This window comes from Pseudophryne corroboree, chromosome 5, assembly GCF_028390025.1.
Source record: "Pseudophryne corroboree isolate aPseCor3 chromosome 5, aPseCor3.hap2, whole genome shotgun sequence".
NCBI classification, from domain to species: Eukaryota; Metazoa; Chordata; class Amphibia; order Anura; family Myobatrachidae; genus Pseudophryne; species Pseudophryne corroboree.
Genome location: NC_086448.1, coordinates 695,380,913 through 695,407,232, shown reverse-complemented (window position 1 = coordinate 695,407,232; position 26,320 = coordinate 695,380,913). Strand labels below are relative to the sequence as shown.

General features: G+C 43.4%; 1 protein-coding gene across 7 annotated transcripts in view; it reads right to left on the bottom strand.

Moving 5' to 3' along the window:
* CSPP1 (centrosome and spindle pole associated protein 1) overlaps positions 1-26,320 on the bottom strand; it is a 295,997-nt gene that overhangs the window by 110,188 nt on the left and 159,489 nt on the right. For 6 of the 7 annotated variants that reach the window (XM_063923860.1, XM_063923857.1, XM_063923863.1 and 3 more), the window contains 7 exons: positions 26,103-26,189; positions 25,266-25,367; positions 21,564-21,652; positions 20,634-20,730; positions 20,037-20,094; positions 8,656-8,945; positions 6,324-6,442 (listed from right to left, as the gene is read on the bottom strand). In XM_063923860.1, the coding sequence (XP_063779930.1) occupies positions 6,324-6,442; positions 8,656-8,945; positions 20,037-20,094; positions 20,634-20,730; positions 21,564-21,652; positions 25,266-25,367; positions 26,103-26,189 (842 nt within the window). The remainder of the gene's footprint in view (positions 1-6,323; positions 6,443-8,655; positions 8,946-20,036; positions 20,095-20,633; positions 20,731-21,563; positions 21,653-25,265; positions 25,368-26,102; positions 26,190-26,320) is intronic. The other variant, XM_063923864.1, reaches the window with a different exon arrangement.

The window sequence follows — 26,320 nt, the reverse complement described above, 5'->3', positions numbered from 1 at the left end:
CTTTCCACGTCAAGTAAGCACGGCCGTCCAAACCAGGAGGAAATTGTGGGTTGCCCCAAAAGGTGGTGTAAGGGGAGTTAGAGGAATTCCTGTGCAATCGTTTATTGATAGATTTCCAGGCTTTATAAGTGTCATGAAAGAGTATGTTGGATTTTATATGGGAAGGAATCAGTGAGGTAGGTGCATGAAGGAGAGCAGCTGGGGAGAAAGGATGGAAAAGGTGTTCCTCTATGTTGGGGAGAGTATATACAGAGCCACCAGAAAACCAATCCACCATGTATCGATATATAGCTGCATTTGAAAAAGCTGAGATGTCTGGCATCCCAAAACCACCCTCCGGTCTCGGCAGTCGCAAAATATGGCGGGATACCCTAGATTTCTTTTTTGCCCAGATGAATCTTGTAAACAGGGAGTCAAATCGTTGGATATCTGACTTGGAAAGTTGCAAGGGAAGCATCTGGAGGACATAGGATAATTTGGGAAAAATAAAGCTTTTAATAACCACTACCCTACCAGACAATGATAGAGGTAAATCCATCCATCCGTTCAATATTTTCTCCGCCGAGGAGTATATCTGGTGGAAATTAGCAGAGTATAGGGCGTCCAGATTAGGGGGAATCATGACGCCTAAGTATTTAAGTGGAGAGCGGCAAATTGTGAATTGTGTCAGCGTGGGGGATAGAAGGTTTGTGGAGTGACCAGGGCCTAGAGGGAGGAGGCGTGACTTGTCATAGTTCACGCGAAATCCCGAGAAAGAGCTAAAATTATCTATAATGTGTTTTATAGCAGGGATGGAAAATTGGGGGTTAGAGATAAATAAAAGCATGTCATCGGCAAATAGAGTTTCACTTCAGTCGACCCAACGACAATACCAGTATATTCTAGAGACATGCGCAGTGCAGTGGCTAGGGGTTCTATAGCTATAGCAAATAGAAGGGGTGAAAGGGGGCAGCCTTGTCTGGTCCCTCTATGGAGGGGGATGGGAGAGGACATATAATTGTTAGAGAGGATTTGAGAGGAAGAGTCATGATAGAGAAGACGTACTGCATGGATGAAGGCCTCCGGGAACCCAAACCTGTGCATGGTGTCAAAAAGGTGATCCCATGTGACTAGGTCAAAAGCCTTCTCAGCATCAAGGGAGAGAAGGGCATAGGGGTTCTGGTCTCCCGAAGTCTCCAACCACTGCATGACAGTCAGTATCTTACGCACATTCACCGTAGAGTGGCGCCCCCAAATAAACCCTGTCTGGTCCTCCTGGATCAGAGAGGGCAGGAGAAGCTTTACCCTGTCTGCCAAGATCTTGGTATATATCTTGTAATCCGTATTCAATAAGGATATAGGTCTATATGAACTGGGAAGCAGGGGGTTTCTCCCTGGTTTATGAAGAATTTCAGAATCGCAGCATTGAAGTATAGTGGAGGAGGTGTTCCGGACAACAGCAAGTTGAATAGTTCACAAAGGGGTTTGACCAATTGAGGGGCCAGTATTTTATAGTATTCATTGGTTAGACCGTCAGGTCCAGGGGTTTTGTTTGGTTTCAAACAGTGAATTGCATGGAGCACCTCCTCCTCAGTAATGGGGTTCAGTAGGGGTTGGGATGAGGTAGAAGATAGAGAGGGAAGCGTAAGGGAGGACCAGAAAGAGTGTTGTTGTTGGTGATCAATAGAGGGTTCAGAATATAGTGAGGAATAAAAAGACTGCAGAACCTCAGACACCTGGCCACAATCATGTACCACAGTGCCGTCAGCCCTAGTTAAAGCATGGATAAGTGTTGGGGGATGTTGACCTTTCAGGAGATTTGAAAGCAATCGACTAGATCGATTGCCGAATTTATGGAATCTACATTGAGACATAAATGTTAATTTAGATTCGGTTTGGGTTAAGAGTTTGTCAAAAAGGGATTTCTGTTCATGGTAGAGTTTTCTGGTAATTGGGGTGGGGGACTGCGTGAACGCTTGGTAGGCGTCAGTAAGTTTAGATTGAGCATCAAGGTACAGAGCTTGTGTGTCTTTCTTATGTTTGGATGTGAAGGAGATGATAGAGCCTCTTAGTACTGACTTAGACGTCTGCCAGAACAGGAGCGGTGATTCATTCTCTGCAGTTATATTACAATGTGTAAAGTCAGCCCATGATGCCTCCAGCATATTTCTAAATTGAATGGAATTGGTCAGGTGGGATGGAAAGCGCCATTGTCTGACAGGGCCTCTATTGGGGAAGGTGGCGAGAGCCATCCAGCAGACCGCATGATCCGACAAGGACACCGGTTCAATTTCAGAAGTTTGCACCCTGGTAAACATAGAAGCCGAGATGAGCAGATAATCGATTCTCGACAGTGTACCATGAGCAGCCGATAAACAAGTGTATTCACGGTCGACTGGATGACAGGCTCGCCACACATCCACCAAGTGCAGCTGTGACATTAGATATGGTAAACCATATTTGGGAGTATAACGGTTAGATCTGGATTTGGTATTCCTATCAAGAGCATTGGATACAGTAGAGTTAAAGTCACCTGCGAGTATCACCTGTTTATGAGAGTGTGGGTGCAGTTTAGCGGCAATGGACAGAAAAAAGGGTTGGGGATCAATATTGGGGGCGTATACATTACACAGTAGAAAACGTGAGTCATCTAGGGTGGCGTCTACAATGAGATATCTGCCTTCAGTATCAGATTGGGAAGAGTGAAGGTCTACTTGGACTGAGCGTCTAATCAAAATGAGTACCCCACGGGCCTTGGCAGTAAATGGGGCGGACGCCAGCACTCTCCAGCCCAGGCAATTGAGCTTGTCAATCTCAGGGGGAAGGAGATGAGACTCCTGGAGGAATGCAACATCTACTTGTAGTTTAGATAAGTAAAGTAAGATTTTCTTCCTCTTTATGGGGGAGTGGAAGCCACCTACATTATATGTGCCAATTTTTAAACTGGTCATCATTCTGCTGAAGAAAGGTATGGTTCATGGCAATAAATAAAACCGATAATATCATATCTACAAAATACATTGCTATCATGGACATAGAAAACCAACAGGACAAGACACAGAGAGGAGAGAACAATGGGTAGAAAAAGTGGGGGAAAGTAAAGTAAAGGATCCAGAAAAGAATGGATCAAAAGATTAGCATCAAAAGTGCACTTCAGGTACAAAGATAATCTAAATTGACCTATAGTTCGCCAATTGGAGAACCAGATAAGAACTCCAGGCTTGCCCCAGCCCTGGTACTGAGAAATAATAAGCATAGCTTATATATGGCATAAACAAAACATAACTCAGAATAACATGTGGAGAACTTTAGGTGGAAGGCGCCTTAAAAGAAGGATCCCATTCAAAATGGGATTAATGATGAAATGGCACCCGCCATAGCATTTACGTCGGTAATAGAGGCGTCTCCTCCCACCAATAATTTCAAGAACTTCTAGCGATTAACAGCTATAACAAACAGATATATCAAAGCAATAGCGTAATCGCCAGTAAAGGAGGAGATAACCACGCTAAGGAATTTCATAGCCGTGGTTAGCAGTCAGGAGTCGAGTCCGTTGAGGGCTGGCGCAGTGAAGAACGGCCGTTCTCCTCTTCCAGTAGATATGCTTCCGCATCAGCCACGGTGGAGAAGTCTGTAAATGAAGATCCTTTGAACAGGCGCAATCGTGCTGGGTATATAAGAGCAAATTTTCTATTTGCTTTGGCTAGGCGGGAACAAAGTGGGGTGAATTCACGTCGTGCCCTGGCCACCTCTGCCGAATAATCTTGGAAGATAAAAATCTTCACATCGTTCCATTGTAAGTTCCGCTTACGACGAGACGCAGACCAGATGGTGTCTTTGTGGATGTAATTTAGACAACGGAAAATAACAGCCCGGGGTCGGGAATCCTGCGTAGGCCTTGCAGGACCAATGCGATGGGCCCTCTCCACAATCATACCCGTGCAGGAATCTTGGATATCAAGCAGATCTGGCAGCGTGTCTTGTATGAAGGAAAGGAGTGCTGGCCCTTTAAGGGCTTCGGGCAGCCCAACAACCCTCAGATTATTTTGACGTGATCTATTCTCGAGATCGTCGACCTTATTAAGAAGCTGATAATGGGATTTCTGAAGAAAGGCGCACTGTTCCTTTAAATCGGCAACGTCATGAAATGTCTCCCCGAGGCGCTGTTCATTAGCCTGCACCCGTTTGGAAAGCTGTTTAAACTGTGATTTGATGTCATGCACTGCCTGTGTGACTTTGGCAGCATGAGATTCCATAATAGGGTTAATGGAGTCTTGAATTGCCTTTACCATGTCAGAGTATGTAATTGGGCCCTCAGCCTGCTCTGTAGTCTTATTAGACTTCTGTGTAGAGGGGGCAGCATGTACAGGGAGAGCTGTGTTCACAGAGGAGTCAGAGGAGGAATGAAACTCACGATCTGTGTGCATTTGCTGCTGCTGCGGCTGTGTCTGCTGTCCGGCGGCCATCTTGGAATCCCCTTTCGTTTTTGCAGGACGTTGTTTGAGGGGCTTAGCCGCTTCTGGGGCGGCCAGGAAGCGATCCATCAGGTGCCAGAGGTGTTCCCACAGGCAGGTGAGCGGTCCGGGAGCGGGCTGTAACGCTATGTGCAGCGTGCGGGCTAGCGCGGGCTGGGGCGGCACACGGAGCTCACACTGCTGCTGCTGCACGCATCGGCGCCGTACCCGGAAGTCTGGAATACATCTTTTATTGCAATAATCATGTACTGAATACTCTTGGCCACCCTTGGGTGTAACCGAGCGTCATCATAGTCGACACTAGAGTCGGAATCCGTGTCGGTATCAGTGTCTGCTATCTGGGTAAAGGGACGTTTCTGGGACCCTGATGAGTTCTGTGACACATTAATATCCATGGATTGTCTCCATGCTTGGTTCTGGGACTCAGACTTGTCCAACCTTTTATGTTATAAAGCCACACTTGCATTCAAAACATTCCACATGTCTACCCAATCAGCAGTCGGCGGTGCCGACGGAGTCACTATTATATTCTGCTCCGCATCCTCTCTGGAAGAGCCTTCCGCCTCAGACATGTCGACACACACGTACTGACACCCCCACACACACTGGGATATAGGGGACAGACCCACAATAAGTTCCTTTAGAGAGACAGAGAGGGAGTTTGCCAGCTCACACCCAGCACCACTGCGGTCTGAAATATTAATAATGTCCCAGACCTGTAAGCGCTTTCTGTATCACACTAGCACCAAATTAATGTGCCTCCCCCCCCCCCCCCCCCCCGTTTTGCACCCTGTTACTTGTATACAGCGGTGAAGGGAGTCCGGGAGCAGCACCTCTGCAGCAAGCTATGGAGAAAATTGCGCTGGTTAGAGCTGAGGGACTAAGCTCCGCCCCCTCAATGGCGCGCTTCGGTCCCGCTAATTTTTATACTGGCGGGGGTCTGTATATACTGCCCAGATATCTAGCGTGCCAGTGAACTTTTATGAGGTAATTATTGCTGCCCATGGTGCCCCCCCCTGCGCTCTGCACCCTTGCTGTGCCTCGTGTGTGTGTGTGTGGGAGCAATGGCGCGCTGCGCGGTACCTCATGAAGATCTGAAGTCTTCTGCCGCCTTTGAAGTCTTCTTGCTTCTCATACTCACCCGACTTCTATCTTCCGGCTCTGCGAGGAGGACGGCGGCGCGGCTCTGAGACGAACAGCTAGGCGTACCAAGTGTTCCGACCCTCTGGAGCTAATGGTGTCCAGTAGCCTAAGAAGCAGAGCCTATCAGTAAAGTAGGTCTGCTTCTCTCTCCTCAGTCCCATGAAGCAGGGAGCCTGTTGCCAGCAGTGCTCCCTGAAAATAAAAAACCTAACAAAGTCTTTTTCCAGAGAAACTCAGTAGAGCTCCCCTAGTATGCGACCAGTCTCCTCTGGGCACAGAATATAACTGAGGTCTGGAGGAGGGGCATAGAGGGAGGAGCCAGTTCACGCCCATTAAAAGGTCTTAAAGTGCCCATGTCTCCTGCGGAGCCCGTCTATACCCCATGGTCCTTACAGAGTCCCCAGCATCCTCTAGGACGTAAGCGAAATTAACAGAAGTGACAATACCGTATACAGTATATGTACACACACTCTCCATAATTAGTGACTGCCATTCCCTGAAGCGCATGCTAGCATTAACATTTACTGGACATACTGTATAGTACCATTATGTGTCCCTGACCATCCTAGGTAAAGCCATCTACCATCACCGTGCCGCCTGCAGGTAAGCCTCATTTCTGATAATGATTTGTATGCACATTCTATTACACTCTCTGCATTAAGGTGCTGGCATAGCAGGTGATACCTAATGACCATTTACTCTATCTGCTAGGAAACTGCTGCTTACAGTATGCAAGGTTTGGATCCAGTGGGTTTCGAGCACCATAGTAGTAATAAGCATCATCATAGGGCGTCCGGTAATTGTCGGCCAAGACTGGTGGGTTAGGTGGAGGTACAACCGCAAGCCTATATAAAAAAAAAAAAGTTTAAATTAAGCTTTAAAGATCTATTGTGCTTCTGATGGCAGATAGTACCACATCATGGCACTGACAACTACACTTCTGTTATGTAGTAAAACAAATAAAAAGGAGAGCTAAACATTATCTATCATATTAATACAGGTTGAGTATCCCATATCCAAATATTCCGAAATACGGAATATTCCGAAATACGGACTTTTTTGACTGAGAGTGAGATAGTGAAACATTTGTTTTTTGATGGCTCAATGTACATAAACTTTGTTTAATAGACAAAGTTATTAAAAATATTGTATTAAATGACCTTCAGGCTGTGTGTATAAGGTGTATATGAAACATTAATGAATTGTGTGAATGTACACACACTTTGTTTAATGCACAAAGTTATAAAAAATATTGGCTAAAATTACCTTCAGGCTGTGTGTATAAGGTGTATATGTAACATAAATGCATTCTGTGCTTAGATTTAGGTCCCATCGCCATGATATCTCATTATGGTATGCAGTTATTCCAAAATACGGAAAAATCCGATATCCAAAATACCTCTGGTCCCAAGCATTTTGGATAAGGGATACTCAACCTGTAATAGTAGTAATAATAATAGTAATAACAACAACGATAATTAAAAAAATACTCATTACCACAACACAGTCTATAAATTGTAAACTATATACTGTATCTTCAATTTTATTTATGCCCACTTCTCCCTTTATACAGATCAATGCTATGACATAACGTTTTTAGGGTATTTGATGCTAACACGGACTGTCAATATTGTGCCTGTAAACATTCTGAATGTAAACATAATGACTGCATACCGCTGTATATGCTATAATTACTATAAAGATATTTGTGACCCAATAGAAGATCAATGACACCATCAGTGTTAAGCAGTAGTTTTACATGCGCTCAGACTCGTCACCCCGCATACTATACCCCAATGTTTCCAGTGTGCCCCAAGGAAGAAGACAACAGTTAGTTAGCCATTATCATCAGTGATTTAGGGTTTGATAATAGGGTTCAATACATTTCTGAGATGTGATAACATTAGGCTGGTGCTTAGAAACACTTTGTTTTTATCACTGTTAAGTAAAGTGCTGCTTTGGCACTACCAATACCTTTTGCAAATGATGTGTGGCAGGCAGAGTGTTTAGCACTCACTTTTATGGACCTGCATAGAGACAACGAGTGTACCAGCAGCTCACACTGATCACACAGACTTTATAGACTACAAATTTCCAGCAGATATCTGCGGCCATTATTGGTACACAAATTCCTATTTCCAAAGCACATGTGTGATAATACTGGTCTTAAGATCCAAAATAATCTTTTGTTTGTACTGTAGGTGCTGCTGTCAGAAGCTCGCATCCAGTATTTTACAGCACATTACGGTAGAGAGATTCTGTACTCACCTGCATAGGCTGCAGTCAGAATCTGCCTCAGAAGTGAAAGCATAGAAGCGGCTTCTGCAGCTAATTGAATTGGCTCCTGAATGTTAACTATTAATGACTGATTTTTATTTCATACTTACTTGTATTAACATAAATTTAGGGGTAGAACTAGCCTTCTATGGTCCTCCCGCCAGACGCACCAATTATGGATTAAAGCCACGAGTGGAGTAACTGTAACGTGAGTAATGATCCCTCTGTAGGCCTTAAGGCCTATATTTTTGGCATAGTTGAGTTGCTGAGGGCTTATTAGATAAGTACACTGGACAATATGTAATGAACACATTAAAGTTATCTAAAGTATGTATAGCAAGGTCCTGGATGGCACCTTTAGAACCTGGCTTTGGTAAATGGGTGACATCAGTCAATGAGACACGAGTGGTATTAGTGATGTAACGCCTGACACCCCGGGTAGCTGCCAGACACACGACCATCACCAGGCCACCAATTCTTCGTCATTACTCTGTATACTATGATTGGCTACTTATCACACTGTATGATTATGGATACTTAGACATATCTGCATGAGCCCTAATTTGCAGGCTATGACATAATACCACTGCCTGGTATCTTATCTGTTTAGCCATCGTACCATTACTGTTGTGTCAGATCACTAAACACTTGCTATAAATAAGCACTATTAAAAGTCCGTTATAGTGGTCAGATATTTATGCAAAAACACTCTGTAGGAGATCATGAGAAACATAAGTAACACGGAACTTCAACCTTGTGTGCTGAGTGATGTCATAATTACCTGGGAGCGACTATTTCCCCGAGAGCGCTGGATAATCCCCGGTGATATTCGTCATGTGCCGCATTGAGAGCTGCAGAAAAGCCGTTTCCTGGAAGAGCTGGCTCAGGGAGAGGGGTCTGGAAAGCAACTCTTGGTCTTTCGGGGGGAGCCCTCTCCTCAGTTACAGGTTTATTTTCGACCCTCCTACTGGTCTTCTGTGGGTCCAGGAGTATTCCAGGTCGATAAGGTACATTTCTATCAGTCATTTCCTGTTGGCGATTTATAGCCCCAAATTGTCTCAATCTGTCAGGCTTTCAAGAGAATAGGAAACAGCAACCATTATCTTTAGCATTGATGTATCTGGCTGTCATTCCTAAACAAAGTCATAAACAAAACATTTTGTTTCACTTTACATATGTGACAATTTTTACACAATGAAACTTTCCGCATTGTAGCTAAGCAGCAGAGGGGGCGCTGTCTGACATCAGGGCCACTGCATGTAAGTACATTAAAGCACAGCAACCAATTATCTGTCACCTAAAAGCAAATGAGCCAAACACGTAACCTTAAGTTGTCCTATAGCTGTACATAGACATATTACACAATTTAACCACATATGCATTCCCTTGTACATTACACAATTTTGCTTTAACTTGCACACAAAATATATCTATGTATATAATAATGATCTATGGCAGTGGCTCTCATATCTGGCCCTCAAGGTACCCTAAAGCTGATTACACATCTAAAAAAAATTCTCTTTCTAAGCAGCCATCTAGTTGGCTAGCTGAAAAGTAAATTTGGTAATGTATCGGAGCAAACGACAATTGGCCATTTGCTACCAAACACTGGATAGCTGACGAAAATGGTCGTTTATACAAACTGAGTAAATACGTTTGATTTGGACACAAAATGACCGATTGTCATTTCCTCCCTTACATAAATGCCCGCATATATCAGTAATCACAAAAAACTATTTGCAGATTCTGTGATTTCTTCCCCAATAAATAAAGATTCCCCAATCCACCAATCAGCGCCCAAACATTACAGATATTTTTTAGCAAATACAGATCTGCCAATGTTATTATTTATTTTATTTATTACCGGTTATTTATATAGCGCACACATATTTCGCAGCGCTTTACAGAGAATATTTGGCCATTCACATCAGTCCCTGACCCAGTGGAGCTTACACTCTATATTCCCTACCACAAGTACACGCACACACATTCATGCGGAGGTTAATTTCTGTTGGGAGCCAATTAACCTACCAGTATATTTTTGAATTGTGGGAGGAAACCCACGCAAGCACGGAGAAAATAACTCCACACAGTTAGGGCTATGGTGGGAATCAAACCCATGACTTCAGTGCTGTGAGGTAGTAATGCTATCCATTACACCATCCGTGCTTGAAAAGCTCATCAGTTTGTTGAAATGGTCTGCCAATCTGCTAATTGCTACAATTCACTAGCCCTAATTGATCAGTTACATCCAAAAAGTTGGACAACCAGATTTAACAATCCCAATCAATTTTTGGTCTGACTCTGTGAACCCCATACATTAACGATTTATTTGCACAATCATTTGCAAAACGCCAAATTGCACCAAATGATTGCTGATGTATGGGGGCCTTTACTCAATTTTCATTCCAACTATTTAGCCAGCTAAACAGTCCAGGTTTAAATATATCCATGCTTAAGCATAGATGCTTTCATTAGTACATTAGTCGGTTTGATACACCATCTGTGCACAAGCATTGATATCTTTAAACTCTGGACTGTTTAACTGTCCACACATCTAAAGATTATCCTTCAAGTGAGCCAACTAGTTCTCTGAATGACCATTTTTGTCAGTGTCTGGAAGTAAACAGCAAATTGTCATGTGCTCCCACAGTTGGCTGGTTGGAAAGATAATGTGTAGGTGTGTGGCCAGCTTTAGGATACCTTGAGGACCACTGATCTATGGCATGTCCAGAGATCTGATTTACTATTTGTATTATGGGGTCATTCCGAGTTGATCGCTAGCTGCTTTCGTTCGCTGAGCAGCGATCAGGCAAAAGAAATCGGCACCTCCGCGCATGGGTATGCGGCGCAATGCGCACGCGCGTCGTACTACTACAACGACCGATGTAGTTTCACACAAGGTCTAGCGAAGCTTTTCAGTCGCACTGCTGACCGCAGAGTGATTGACAGGAAGTGGGCGTTTCTGGGTGTCAACTGACCGTTTTCAGGGAGTGTTCGTAAAAACGCAGGCGTGCCAGGAAAAATGCAGGCGTGGCTGGGTGAACGCAGGGAGTGTTCGTGACGTCAAAACAGGAACTGAATAGTCTGAAGTGATCGCAAGCGCTGAGTAGGTCTGAAGCTACTCTGAAAGTGCACAAAATTATTTTGTAGCCGCTCTGCGATCCTTTCGTTCGCACTTCTGCTAAGCTAAAATACACTCCCAGTGGGAGGCGGCATAGTGTTTGCACGGCTACTAAAAACTGCTAGCGAGCGATCAACTCGGAATGACCACCTATATACAGTATATTAAGAACTTGTTTTGGAAGTTTCAGTCTTTCTAAAAAAAAAAAAGTACTGAAGCTTTTTTTCTCCTCAGAACAAATCAATAAAGTACATTTACTGGTTTTCAAGACCAAGGTTTCCTCTGTGAATACACTATCTGCCATCAACGCCTAATAGCTCCCTGAATCATTGAATACAATTGCTAAAGATCCCAAGATCCCTTCCTTCATTTCTGCTACAGTCTACACATTAACCGTCAGCACATACGGGGGCAGATGTACTAAGCCTGGAGAAGTAATAAAGCAGTGATAAGTGCAAGGTGATAATGCACCAGCCAATCAGCTCCAATATGTAAATTGACAGTTGGGAGCTGATTGGCTGGTGTGTTATCACCTTCCACTTATCACTGCTTTATCACTTCTCCAGGCTTTATACATCTGCCCCACTGGCTGCTAAATACTACAAGCATACAAACGTCAAATTTGTGAAATATTAACTAATATCCCACCAGAGAGGAATAACATTCAAAACCACATTTTCCTTTTCCAGAATGTCATTTTTTTGTCACGGCCCCCTCATTTTTCTATACCTTAAAATAGGTCTCGTTTGAGCATTACAAAATCTACACAGATACTGTATTTGTACTGTTACATTACTGCAAGTGTTGAGGTGCAACTGTTTTATTGTAAGTTAATGTAACACTTGCCGCATAAAATATCGGGCAACGGCCGCAAAAATACAAAAATGACTGACAACAACCCAACAAAAATAATCAGGACCTTTATTATCAATGCTGGTAAATGTGCTTATTGATGAACTCTACTGGTTAGTGGGTGGAATTACCCTATGGCCACATTAACAGGGCAAGGAGCTGGCGGGAGTGATCTGGTAGCTTAATGGCCAGATCTTATGCCATCTGATCACCCATATGTGTGGTCATATTGAACAGTGATTTTCTTGCTTGGGTCTCAGACAGGCGGCAAGATCTCAACAAGGTTTGTTCATGTTAACCATGTTAACTCATGTTAATGAGTGAATTAGGTGAAGAACATGAGTTTACATGGTTTACACTTTCCCAGCAGCTGCCATTGTCTGCAGCCGCTGGATGGGGTGTCCTGCTGTGCTGACTGATCAGCAGTGATCGGCAGCACGGCAGACACAAGGGGAGCGTGCAGGGAGGCAGAGGGACCTTCCGGTCCCTCTGACAGCAGCAGCGGAGGGAAATTTCCCTTCCCTGCCGCTGCTGACACTGTTTATCTGACTGGTCGCATCCTGTGGACCAAGTCAAATAAAACACTTGCTGGTATGGTCGCATCTGATGCGACCATGCCAGGCACGTGGTTAACATTTGTTTTACTGTACAGATGTGTCTTGTTAGGTAGGACTACTATTTGTAGATATTCAATCTGATTGAACAAACCACTCAAATTACTGTGATCGTTTGGAAACTTCTTTGCAGGACTTTTGTTTTACATGGAAGTTATGGACATTTTTTTCATCATTCTACAATTTCATATAGAGTATGTCACACAAATATTACTTGAGCTTTTGGAACATATAAAATGATATGTTCCATGCGGTGCGAGGAGACTGCTGATTAATTTGATATGCAACACTTGTATATCTGTGTGCGACTGAGTCTGTATACAAAGCACAACGGAACTTAGCATGGAAAAAAAGCTGCATCCACTGCATTGTAGCAGCTCGCATACAAATTCAGATACTCAGTCACAAACAGACATACCAATTACTCAACACAGTCTCCTGGTGCATCCTAGCTGCACCGTGCCTAAGACGAAGTTTCAGCAAATATTATGCAAAGAAGACACCCCTTGTTAGCAGAGTCTCACGGGGCCTGGCACGTTGAGAGTGGCTGTTTGGCACGACTGCAGCAATGATGGATGAGGAGACCTCTTTAGGTCTATTACTAATCTTTTTAATGCATTAACATTTTTGTAAATTTGTAACATAATAATATCTGGTTTATGATGTGTGAATGTACATCCCAGGAAGCTGTATACAATACATACTAGGCTTAAGCTGGGTACACACTAATACATATATCGCCTTATCCACTGAATTAGTGATGTATCTGTAGTGCATCAGCGGGTGCGTACGCCCGATAAGTCTATGAACTACGACGTTCACAGACATATCGAGTCGACCTTGCAGATATATTGGCATGTGTGGCTGTGTGTACGGGCAATCCGCCAACCCCCCTATAAACTAGCTGCAGGCACTGATATCACAGCTGGGCGGGCAAATTGAAATGCCCACCCAGTTGTAACATCAGGAAGGACACATCAACTGGCCGATTGGTAAATGTGTATGCCTACTAAACTGGCCTTATGTCGGCGCTCCGTCCTCGTAGTGTGAACCCAGCCTTAGACAAAAGCTTTTTTCCTGCTAACACAGAGAACTGTACTGTATCATTCAGTATATTGTTAAAGGGTCTTAAAGACTTTTAAATACATGCACACGTTAACATGCCAAGGTCTATGTTGTCCAAATGACTACAGCCATGCAAGAGAAGATATGAGGATAGAAGCCATGAAGATCAGGAACGTGTCTTCACAGAAGAGAAGATTTAGTATTTTACAGAAAAACAATCAATTTACCTCCTCTTCATTTTGCTAGAAAAAGCATGTAAGGACAATTAGCAAAATAATACACATAGTACAAAACCACAGTACACCAAACGTACATACCCACCACTATCCAGCATTACACTAAATTACAGGTTGAGTCTCACATATCCAAAATCCTGGACTGCGGAATGTTTTAAGCACGACTGAGATAGTGATACCTTGGCTTTCTAATGGTTCAATGTACACAAACTTTGTTTAATACACAAAATTATAAAAATAATATTTAAAAATATCTTCAGGTTTGGTGCACAAGGTATATATAATGCAAACTGAACTTTGTATATTAATGGAAAATAGGATTTTGATAACCTACCGGTAAATCCTTTTCTCCTAGTCTGTAGAGGATGCTGGGGATGACATCAAGACCATGGGGTATAGACGGGATCCGCAGGAGACATGGGCACTCTAAAGACTTTTCATTGGGTGTGAACTGGCTCCTCCCTCTATGCCCCACCTCCAGACCTCAGTTGTAGGAACTGTGCCCAGGGAGACTGACATTTCGAAGAAAGGAATTACTTCACTAGTGGTGAGATATCTACCAACTCACACCCTCAACCATGCCGCACACATGGCATTCAACATAACACACGCCAACAGGCATGAACTAATTGCAGCAACATGCTGAAACCAAGATAACACAACTTGTGTAACTGTAATAACTAAACTGCAGGTAAAGTACGCACTGGGACGGGCGCCCAGCATCCTCTACGGACTAGGAGAAAAGGATTTACCAGTAGGTTATCAAAATCCTATTTTCTCATATGTCCTAGAGGATGCTGGGGACGACATCAAGACCATGGGGTCTATACCAAAGCTCTAGTACGGGGCGGGAGAGTGCGGATGACCCTGCAGCACCGATTGACCAAACTTTAGGTCCTCATCGGCCTAGGTGTCAAACTTGTAGAACTTAGCAAATGTGTTTGACCCTGACCAAGTAGCTGCTCGGCAAAGTTGTAATGCCGAGACCCCCCGGGCAGCCGCCCAGGATGAGCCCACCTTCCTAGTGGAGTGGGCCTTTACCGACGTCGGTAACGGCAATCCAGCCGTAGTATGAGCTTGCTGAATCGTATTTCTAATCCAACGTGCAAAAGACTGCTTGGAAGCAGGACAGCCAATCTTGTTGTGATCATACAGGACAAACAGAGCCTCTGTTTTCCGTATACGAGCTGTTCTAGCAACATAGCTTTTCAAAGCTCTAACCACATCTAGAGACTTTGAATCAGTGAATGTGTCAGTAACTACTGGCACCACAATAAGTTGGTTTATGTGAAAAGCAGAAACTACCTTTGGAAGAAAATGTTGGCGAGTCCGCAACTCTGCCCTATCTTCATGGAAAATCAGGTAACGGCTCTTGTGAGACAAGGCCCCCAATTCAGACACCCGCCTTACGGATGGATGCCAATGCCAAAAGCATCACCACTTTCCAAGTGAGAAACTTCAACTCTATCTTTTGTAGAGGCTCAAACCAATCCGATTGAAGGAACTGCAATACCACGTTAAGGTCCCATGGTGCCACTGGAGGCACGAATGGAGGCTGGATGTGCAGAACCCCTTTCACGAAGGTCTGAACCTCTGGAAGAGGCCAATTGTTTTTGGAAGAACACCGACAAGGCCGAAATTTGGACCTTGATTGATCCCAATCGTAGGCCCGTTTCCACACCATCCTGCAAAAAATGGAGAAAACGTCCTAAGTGAAACTCTTCCGTAGGAGCTTTCTTGGATTCACACCAAGACACATATATTCTCCAAGTAATGTTTTGACGTTACTCCCTTTCTGGCCTGAATAAGGGTGGGGATGACCTCATTAGGAATACCCTTCCTGGCTAGGATACGGCACTCAACAGCCATGCCGTCAAACGTAGCCGCGGTAAGTCTTGGTACACACACGGCCCCTGCTGCAGCAGTTCCTCCCAAGGAGGAAGAGGCAGAGGATCTCCTATGAGTAACTGCTGAAGATCTGGGTACCAAGCCCTTCATGGCCAGTCTGGGGCAATGAAGATTGCTCGAACCCTTGTCTTTCTTATGATCCTGAGTACTTTTGGGATCAGCGGAAGTGGAGGGAAACATACACTGACGGAAACACCCACTGGATCACCAGTGCATCCACTGCTACTGCTTGAGGGTCTCTCGACCTGGAACAGTATCTCTGAAGCTTCTTGTTGAGACAAGATGCCATCATGTCTATTAGAGGAACTCCCCAACGACTTGTCACCTCTGCGAAGACTTCTTGGTGGAGGCCCCACTCTCCTGGATGGAGATCGTGTCTGCTGAGGAAGTCTGCTTCCCAGTTGTCTACTCCCGGAATGAATATTGCCGACAGAGCTTGTAGATGTTTTTCTGCCCAGCGGAGGATTTTTGTCGCCTCTGCCATTGCCGCTCTGCTTTTCGTTCCGCCTTGCCTGTTTATGTATGCGACTGCTGTTACATTGTCTGCCTGGATCTGCACGGGACGGTCTTGAAGAAGATGTACCGCTTGTTGAAGGCCGTTGTAAATGGTTCTTAGCTCCAGCACGTTTATGTGAAGGCAGGCTTCCTGATGTGACCAACGTCCCTGGAAGTTTTCTCCCTGAGAGACTGCTCCCCAGCCTCGGAGACTTGCATCCGTGGTTACTAGGACCCAGTCCTGAAAGCCGAACCTGCGTCCCTCTAGCTGGTGAGAGCTGTGCAACCACCACAGGAGCGAAATCCTGTTTTTTGACGTCAGGGTTATCTTTCTGTGCATGTGTAGGTGTGACCCCGACCACTTGTCCAACAGGTCCCACTGGAATACTCTGCCATGGAACCTGCCAAACTGTATGGCCTTGTAGGCCGCCACCATCTTCCCCAACAACCGCATGCACTGATGGATCAACACACTTGATGGTTTCAATATCTGTTTTACCATTTTCTGGATTTCCAGAGCCTTTTCCAGCGGAAGAAATACTCTCTGAACTTCTGTGTCCAGAATCATCCAGAGGAAAGACAACCACTTTGGGTAATTTATGATCCACCAGTGTTGTTGGAGTATTGACAGGGAGAGGGATATGTTTTCTAATAACTGCTCCCTGGATCTCGCCTTTATCAGGAGGTCGTCAAGATAAGGGATTATATTGACTCCTTTCTGACGAAGGAGGACCATTATTCTCCGCCATCACCTTGGTGAATACCATCGCCGCCGTGGAGAGACCGAAAGGTAACGTCTGGAAGTGGTAATGGCAATCCTGAATCGCGAATCTCAGATAAGCCTGGTGAGGAGGATAAATGGGAACATGCAGGTAAGCATCCTTTATGTCCACCGACACCAAGTAGTCCCCCTCCTCCAGACTGGCAATCACCACCCGAAGTGATTCCATCTTGAACTTGAACCTTTTCATGAAGAAATTCAGATTTTTTAGATCAAGGATCGGTCTGACCGAGCCGTCCGGCTTCGGAACAACAAAAAGGCTTGAATAAAAACTCCGCCCTTGTTGTGACAACGGTACCAGGACTATGACCTGGTCTTGACATAATTTTTTGGATTGCCGCTGTTACTGCTTCTCTCTCTGGCGGAGAAGCTGGCAAGGTCAATTTGAAAAATCGGCATGGGGGAACGTCTTGAAACTCTAGTTTGTATCCCTGGGATACTATTTGCAACACCCAGGGGTCCAGGCCAGACAGAATCCAATCCTGGCTGAAGAGTTTGAGACGTGCCCCCACCCGAGCGGCCTCCCGCAAGGGAGTTCCAGCGTCATGCTGGGGATTTGGCAGAATTAGGGGTAGACTTCTGCTCTTGGGAACTTGGAGCCGGTGTGGGCTTCTTTCCCCTTCCCCTTCCTGCAAAGAAGGGGGAACCTCTCGTCTTTTTGTATTTATTGGGCCGAAAGGACTGCATTTGCGGGTGATTGGTCTTTTTTGCCGGTGCAGGCGCAGAGGGCAAAAATGTTGACTTATCTGCGGTAACCGCCGAGACTAACGCATCCAGGCCATCGCCATATAAGGCCTCACCTTTATATGGGAGAGCCTCCATGTTTCTTTTGGAATCTGCATCCGCATTCCACTGGCGAATCCATAACGCCCGCCTAGCCGATACTGCCATGGTAGCGGCTTGTGAACTCAAGAGTCCAATATCCTTCATTGCTTCCAGCATGTAGGCGGCAGCGTCCTTGATATTCCCTAACTTAAGGAGTACCTCATCTTTATCAATCGTGTCAATTTCTGATGACACACTTTCTGACCATTTTTCAATAGCGCGACTCATCCATGCGCAGGCAATAGTGGGCCTGAGCAGTGTACCATTGGTAAGATAAATGGATTTCAATGTCGTTTCAATTTTGCGGTCTGCCGGCTCTTTAAGAGAAGCCGTGCTAGGAGCAGGGAGAATTACCTTCTTTGTCAACCTGGAAAGTGCACTGTCTAACACAGGGGGTGACTCACATTTTTTCCTGTCTTCAACCGGGAAAGGATAAGCTATGTGAATCCTTTTGGGAATACGAAAAAAAAATTCAGAGAAACTCAGTAGAGCTCCTCAGAGTGTATCCAGTCGACCTGGGCACATTTCTAAAACTGAGGTCGAGAGGAGGGGCATAGAGGGAGGAGCCAGTTCACACCCAATGAAAAGTCTTTAGAGTGCCCATGTCTCCTGCGGATCCCGTCTATACCCCATGGTCTTGATGTCGTCCTCAGCATCCTCTAGGACGTATGAGAAATAAAATAATATAAAATGTAGGAGACAAGTCAGACTGAACAACAGGTTATGAAAACTCTGAACGACACACACCATGATGTTACATAGACGTAACTAGAAAGTAATTTTCCTTATATTGCTGTTAACATGAAATTGCATTGTTACAATAAACTCAGCTCTCTCCTGGTTCACCTCTTACTTAAACCAACCACTACTTCTCTGTCTCTACATTCACACCCTCCTGCGCTCCTCTTCCACTACCTTTCTTTGTTCCATACAACTGTCCTTGGCTCCCTTCTCTTCTCCTATTACACCTACTCCCTTGGAAAGTTTATACGTTCCTTAGATCTCAGATACCACCTCTTTGCCTACAATACCCAAATTTACCTCTCTTTCTAATCCGTCCTCTCAAGTGTTATAGCCCGTGTGTTGGCCATTTGCTCTTGGATGTCACTAGGTTTCCTAACACTGAAACTGAACATCTCCTACTCATCTGTTCCCAAAGCCTGATTTCTGGGTGTCATTGTGGTCTTTCTTCCTTTATCCACTTTCAGTTCCTCTCCCAAGCCTGCCTTTTCCACCTCTGAAAAATTTCCAGGATTAAGACCTCTCTCATCAGCTCTCGCCTTGACTACTGTAATTTACTGCCCTCTGATTTTCCACACTACTACCTCTGCAATCTACACTTAACTCTGCTGCCTGCATCCTTTTCCTCTCTCGTCTATAAACCACTGTTGCCCTCTTTGCAAGTCACTTCAATGGCTCATTGTCCCACTCAGAATCAAATTCAAAGTTCTCTCTCACCTATAAACCCCTCAACCACACTTCTCCTTTCTACAGCTCTAGTCTTTTCTTCGCTCTGCCAACAACTGTCACTCCAACTCCTCATCGATCACCACTTCCCACGTTTTCCTTCAGAATTTCTCCCGTGCTGCTCCAAACCTCTGGAATGTCCACCCAGGCTCAGTTAAACTTTCATAAGCCCTCCCAGTCTTTAAGAAAGCCCTTAACACACATTTTTTTCATTGTAGTTTACCATCCTCCTCCTAACTCGCAAGTATCTACCCTACTGCAACTGAGCTGCTGAAACCTGGTTCCTCACATGAGATTTGGAGCGCAGAAGCGCCAGAAATATTCAAAAGAATTGTGAAGGTGTCCTGCCCAGCAAGAAGACCTCACAAAGCTTTGACTGTGGCAGCTGCAGTAATGCAACCCCAAAGTCTTTCCCTAACAGTACATTGACAGTGGGGCGAGTACTCCCACTAACTACAATGTTAAATTGAGAACACTGATTCTGTAATCTATCATGACAATCAGTTGGGTCTACCAGGATGTGTGCATAAAATTCACATCGAATAAGGATCACTGCTACTAAAAGATCCTGTTCTGTTCCTGTGCGACACCTAAACCTTCTGTATTTCTGCACCAACGACTATTCTCCCAATACTGGTCCTTGGTTTACACCTACTACTTCTATTGGTGCTACTTGGCCAAACCAGCCTCTCACTGACTACGAGATGGTAAACCAACCACAAACTATTCATTAAACCCTCTGAAAGTAAGAACATGTTGTCACTGTAGAACAAGGAGCACCTTCACTCAGCTCACCTGCTTCTCAGGATCTATTGCCCCAGATGCTGCAACCTTCAGTTCCAGTTCTTTCTCTCTGCAAAATGTTATATGCACATTAGTAAATACTCATGTTAACAGGCAAGCGTGTATGATCAAATTCCCCAATATGTGTTAGAAATATTTAATATTAATAACTTTTAGGAACAGACATTAATACAGTGATAACCAGTTAAACCATTGCAGCACCTTCAACCATCACTAGACATCAACATCCTGGAACATCCAAATTAATTCTAAGTATATCTAACATCTCTTTTCATATAACAGAAATCCAAAATGGAAATTTTTTATTTCCAACATATGTGTTCAAAGGACAGCTGATAGAGGATGGCTTTGTTAGTGGCACAGACTAAAGTCTCATGTGAGCTAAGCCTACAGATTCACACTGTAAAAATCATTACAACAAACATTTTGCAGTTGGTTTTCATTGTGGAGAAGTGAACACCTATAGCATACACTGGAATCAAAGTATGTCCCCATAAAATATCATTCTGTAGACCCATTTTCTCATGAAGACGTGTATTCGTTAATACGTGCTTGCCTTTGGAATAAAGTTTAAAATTAGACATGTACCGTCTTTTGTTTCTCTGCTGTTCCGCCATTTGCTCCATTAGTTCCTGTCTATAATTCTCTTTCCTTCTTTTCTGGGCATCACCTTTCTCTTCTCCACCTGAGAGATTGGAAAACATATTGATTATGAAGTATTGGTGTGAATTAAATCCTACAAACCAAAAAAGCATTACTGCAAAAGTATTACAGCCTCAATAAAACTGAAAAGACATATAACAAGCATGAAATGCTGACTTAGGGTAAGAATGGAGTAACCAGCTTCAGGGTCTGCAGAATATCTACAAATACAGTGTACACTGTAATTATAACATACTTCCGAGTCACCAGGTGGCCAGGCTCTGCAACTCTACCTACAATGAAGCTTCTGAAGCTGCCGAACCAATCACTACATTTTGGTATAGGGTCCTCTGCCCTCAGTTATCTGAGCAATATGATATAGACAAAACCTTATTATGGCGTTTGGGACTTAGATTTCAGTCTATTGTGGAACATCGAATATTCCTGAAATTTAAGGCAGTCTCAGTACTTCTTAACTAATAATTGGGAAATGTGCTCCAAACTAAATTTCCTTCATTAATGGTTAAAATTCAAATAAATAAGATAGCTTTCTTGAGAAGTGGAATATGCTTATTACAGTCATAATATGTTAATATGTAATATGTCATTAATATTTTATTAATATAATTAATATATTAATAATTATAATTATTAATATAATTAATATGTTATTAATGTAATTAATATTAATAATTAATATGTAACATATTATTGAGAGCCTTGGAATCTTTGGTATCACAGGTTTTGTGACTGTAAGCTTACTAAACATTTTTTGCATATTACTTCACTCAAAATTAAATAAAATATTTATTCTGATTTAAAACAAAAAAAGGAAACAAAACCAAAAACACAGGACAACACACATTACAATCATACCAAGCAAAAGGCTAGTGGAAAAGTTTTCATCCTTCACATTTGCAGATTTTGAGCGCTCTGGGGGTTGAACTGGGATATCCATTTTTGGTCTGTGGATACAGAGACAGAGTAGTTGCAACTGGAGCTTAAACATACAGTATGTCATCGTAACTTCAAGGACAGCTATGAACTTATAAGCAGAAAATGACTGGTCATGAAAAGCATAGATGTCGGCAATCTCTAATGGCTTTTAGTGTTTAGTGAATCGCTTTACTGCAAATAATACAGATATTATTCTTTGCATCATACGCATTTAACAAAGACTTGTGTTTATGCTAAATGCAGACCTCAAAATAAGCGGTGTTAACACAAAAGTGGATGGCATTCACTAAAAAATGGGCCTCTCCGAATAAATTGAGGTGGGGTGTTAGTAGATGGAGGGTTAAGATTATTTTGGGCAGATTGTGCATGTCTAAATATTGGGAAGTATGTTAACAGGATAGAATGATACAAAATAAGTTAAAGTGAAAAAAAAAAAACATATTTAAATATGTACTAATTTATATATAAAACTATTCAAAGGTGATGTACACATGTTTCTGGAGTCTTTAAATAAAAGTACATATCGCTACATGCAAAAGAAATGACTAATTAATTTAAAAGTAAATTTATAGGATGCCTTAAATTTATTAGATTGCTAAAATAATCACCTTCACAAAATTAAAATTTTTATTAGGCAGAGAAAAAAAGTTTAAAGTGCAGAAGAAAATGATGGCTCTGGTCATCTGGACATAATCCATTTACATGTTAGATTATTCTTAATATGGGATTATACTTTATGTTAGTTTCTTAGCTCCAATTCCATGGGGGGCACTGGAAAGATGGGTCTGGTGAGTGGAATGAGAAACCTGGGCACTTACAAAATAACAGCTCCTTCCACTCTATAACCCCATTGCCTGAATCACCATTCAGTTTGGTACTGGCCCAAAAGACAGCGGTGGAGGATAGAATGAGGGAAGAAAAGAATATCCAAACAAAACCAACAGAAGACAGAAACCAAAAACAAAATTAGAGAACCATGAGGGCGGGTGTTCAGTGTCCCACATAATATCAGAGAAAAGTATTTAATGTAGATACAAAAATCCCATTTTCTCTTTCATTTATGGTGGACACTGGAACATGGGGGTTTCCCAAAAGCTATCCCTAAGGGTGAGAGGGGGCCTGGGCAGTGCACAACACATTATACCCCAAACTAGCACCCTTGCACAATAATGTGTCGATGTGATATAATTTAGAGAAAGTTTCACATAAGACCATGTGGCTGCATCTTGCATCCCATGAAGCACCCACAGAAAGAGTAAAATAGATCCTCAGATTTCCAGGAACCAGCTTGACTGCTCCCTCGTAAACTAGGCGGATAATGAATGTAATCCACCTGCATGTGGTCTCCTTAGAGACTGGATCGTCTTGCACATTGTAAACATAATGGACAAAAAGGTCATACGGTAAACTGCTTTAGTCCTATGAACAGAAATTCATAGAGTATAGACCACAACTAAGGAAGTAGAAGAGACTTATCATCTTGTGAACAGTTCCAGCACAAGGCAGAATTAACTGCTTCAAGTGGAACTGGGAGACTACCTTAGGCTGAAAGCCCTAATCTCATAGAAAACCAGGAGTTTATGGAAAGAGCTCCCAGTTCTGACACCCTCTGGGCCAGTCTTCCAGGTAAGTGCATAGGATATACAGAGCCTAAATATATAGTGCTTGACCTTCCTGGATCTGGGAAAAAACTGATAAGGCAGAGCCTGAACCTTTAAAGAGTTGAGATGCCCCTTCTGGAAAAAAGAAAAGTAAAGAAAAGGACGATGTGGGAACCTCCTTCTGCCTACACTAGGAAATATACTGTAGGTCTTTTCAGAACCAATAACAGTTCCCTGAAGGAGACCTGCTTCTTATCCTCCATGCAAAGGTGAACATTCAGAGATTTTAAATGAGTTCAGAGGATTGATTGGAATGAAATTTCTGCTCCAGAAAGGACCATAAAAATAACAGCTTCGGCAATATAGACAAGGGTGAGTAATTCCAGTTTGGGGCCAATGGAGTAGAGGGCCTTTTCCAGTTGATATGACCCCATGCCGTTGCCTTGTTGGACAGGAAATGTGGGCCTGAGCATCTCACTGTTCACAATGAAGATAGACTTCAGGAGGTTCAATATTTGAATATGTGCTATCCTTAAGCTTAGAAGCACTGAGGATAGATATTTTATATATTAATAGTAGTATCTATCGCTTGATATTCCCATTTCCCACTTTCCACAAAGAGAAGTTGGCAAATGATAGTAACCAGCAAGAAAACTGAAACTTGTGGTTTAATTGAGGGGACGAAGGAAAATAAAGTGCCTAATTCAGACCTGATCGAAGCAGCAAAATCTTTCTCTATTGGGCAAAACCATATGCACTGCAGATGGGACAGATATAATGTGCAGAGAGTTGGATTTGGGTGGGTTATATAGTATCTGTGCAGGATAAATAATGGCTGCTTTATTTTTACACTCAATTTAGACCTCAGTTTGAACACACCCCACCCAAATCTAACCCTCTCTGCACATGTTACATCTGCCCCACCAGCAGGGCAGCATGGTTTTGCCCATTAGAAAAAGGTTGCTGCTGCGATCAGGTCTGAATTAGGTCCAAAGTTTGCTATTTTCTCCGTAGTATTTCTGGAACCTACAGTTCCTCTTTTTCATGAGTACATGTCTGAACACAGCAAGAACGTCTACACCACTTCATGCAAGTGAGGACAGTGCTGAGTCTAGCTAAGCCTGATACTCCCCACTGTCATGGGAAGAGAGATTCAGAGTGGAGCTGAAGAATAGCCAGAATCAATTGTTTCTGGGTGCAAAATCCAAATTTCTGTACAGGAACATGTGCCAGACCCGGCACTGAGTGATTAAGGCCCCTAGCCCAAGCTGACTCATGAGTAGACATAAGACGATGGGATCAGAGTCATGCACTCCAAATGTGCCACGGGATGAGGAAACCTACTCTGTTCCTTGCTAATGAGTTACTTATAGCGCGCAGCCCCAAGTATGTGAGAGCTCTGGCCAAGACAGACTAAGCCTTGGTGGCAATCACTGCCCTGTAACCAGAACACGTAGCACACAGGATGACAGGACCTTTGCCTGACATTTTAAGCATGCAAAACATCTTTGCCACTACACATACATTATGAAGGTGGCCTTGGGATTATTTCCCTTCCCATGTATAAAGAATGAGGTGAAAAAAAGTGACCCCAGAAATTCTGCAGTACACAAGCCAAGGGAGGATGTTAACTGCTAAGAAGCTTAAAAGAACAAGACAGAAACACACAGGGGTTATGTGTGGCTGACACCCATCAGACACAGACAGAAAAATGGAAGAAAAATAAGGATAGATATGAAAGATCTCCCTCCGAAGCCAACCTAAATAAAACTCTTGAGTAGGAAAGGGACAGAAAAGAATGAGAAAGAGCCAAGCGACCGGGATGAAGGCAGTGAGGCTCCAACAGCTTGCGCTCCAACTGCGGGAGGACTTGCTTAGCCGGCTCCACTATGGGAGGTGCCGAACAGGAAATGAGCCTTCCCTGGGAGTCCAGCAAAAAGGAAGCTGCTATCAGTAAAACAGCACCCTAAACCAAATGCCCTTCCTTTTTCTGAAGTGGTTTTACAGATGACTACGTTACCTGCTCCTTGAAATTGAACTAATTGGTCTTCGATTTGATGGTTCTCGGAAATCATCTTCATAATCCACGGGAGGTTCTCTAATTCTCCTGCCTCTGTCGGGCCTGAATTGCATGGAGAACAATAATGTGTTAAATCAATGGTCTGTAAAGAAAAGCTAAACACCATTTCTAAATATTTTATGTCCTTAAAAACATGACAGGATTAAACCCTCACATGCCCCATCTATATCTCCCGACTAAATAGAGAATACAACATAACTAGCTCTAAAGTGGCATAGTACACATATAGTATGTGCTTTCTTGTAAAACTGATTTATTCTAGGAGTTTTTAATCCACTTCAGACCATCAGAGCTTTTACATTTAACCTATCTATAAGGGATGTAGTTATGTGACAACTGCTAGTCACTATACAGATGCCAGGATCCCAACCAATTAACAGGCCGACAGTCGGTATGCCGACTGACAGGGACTATTCCAAGACACCCAGAGTGGGAATAGAACCTGCGCCGAGCGTAGCGAGCCCACAAGGAGCTTTGTTGCACACACACACACACACACACACACACACCCTGCCAGCAATTTAAAGCTCGGATCCAGGCGTCGGTATGGCGACCGGCGGGATCCCAAACGCCGGTCACTTGAACCCAACCCATCTTTAAGGGTCACCTTTAGTAGCACTAACGTTTGGAACATTATAATGTTCATGCTAATTACAACTACTCTCTCTCCCCGCACAGAAGTTAATGGGCATAACCATGGGAAACTGCAGCCTGGAAGTGTGAAGTTTATACTGGACAGGGACAGAATTTTTAGAAGGAGGCTGTTAGGTCACCTACCTGTGATCACTCCTTTCCATCTGGAAATAAGAGGCTTGATCTGGTTGATAATCATGGCTCGCCAGATCACCACGCGGAGGTAAGACTCTGTAAATCATTTGTTACTTCACATTCTTAAACAAATCATGGCATCTTTTGTGAACAATTATGAATACAAAAAAAAAATACAGCCTTTTGAACACAATATACTGAATAGTACCCTTATGTGTAAGAGTAAA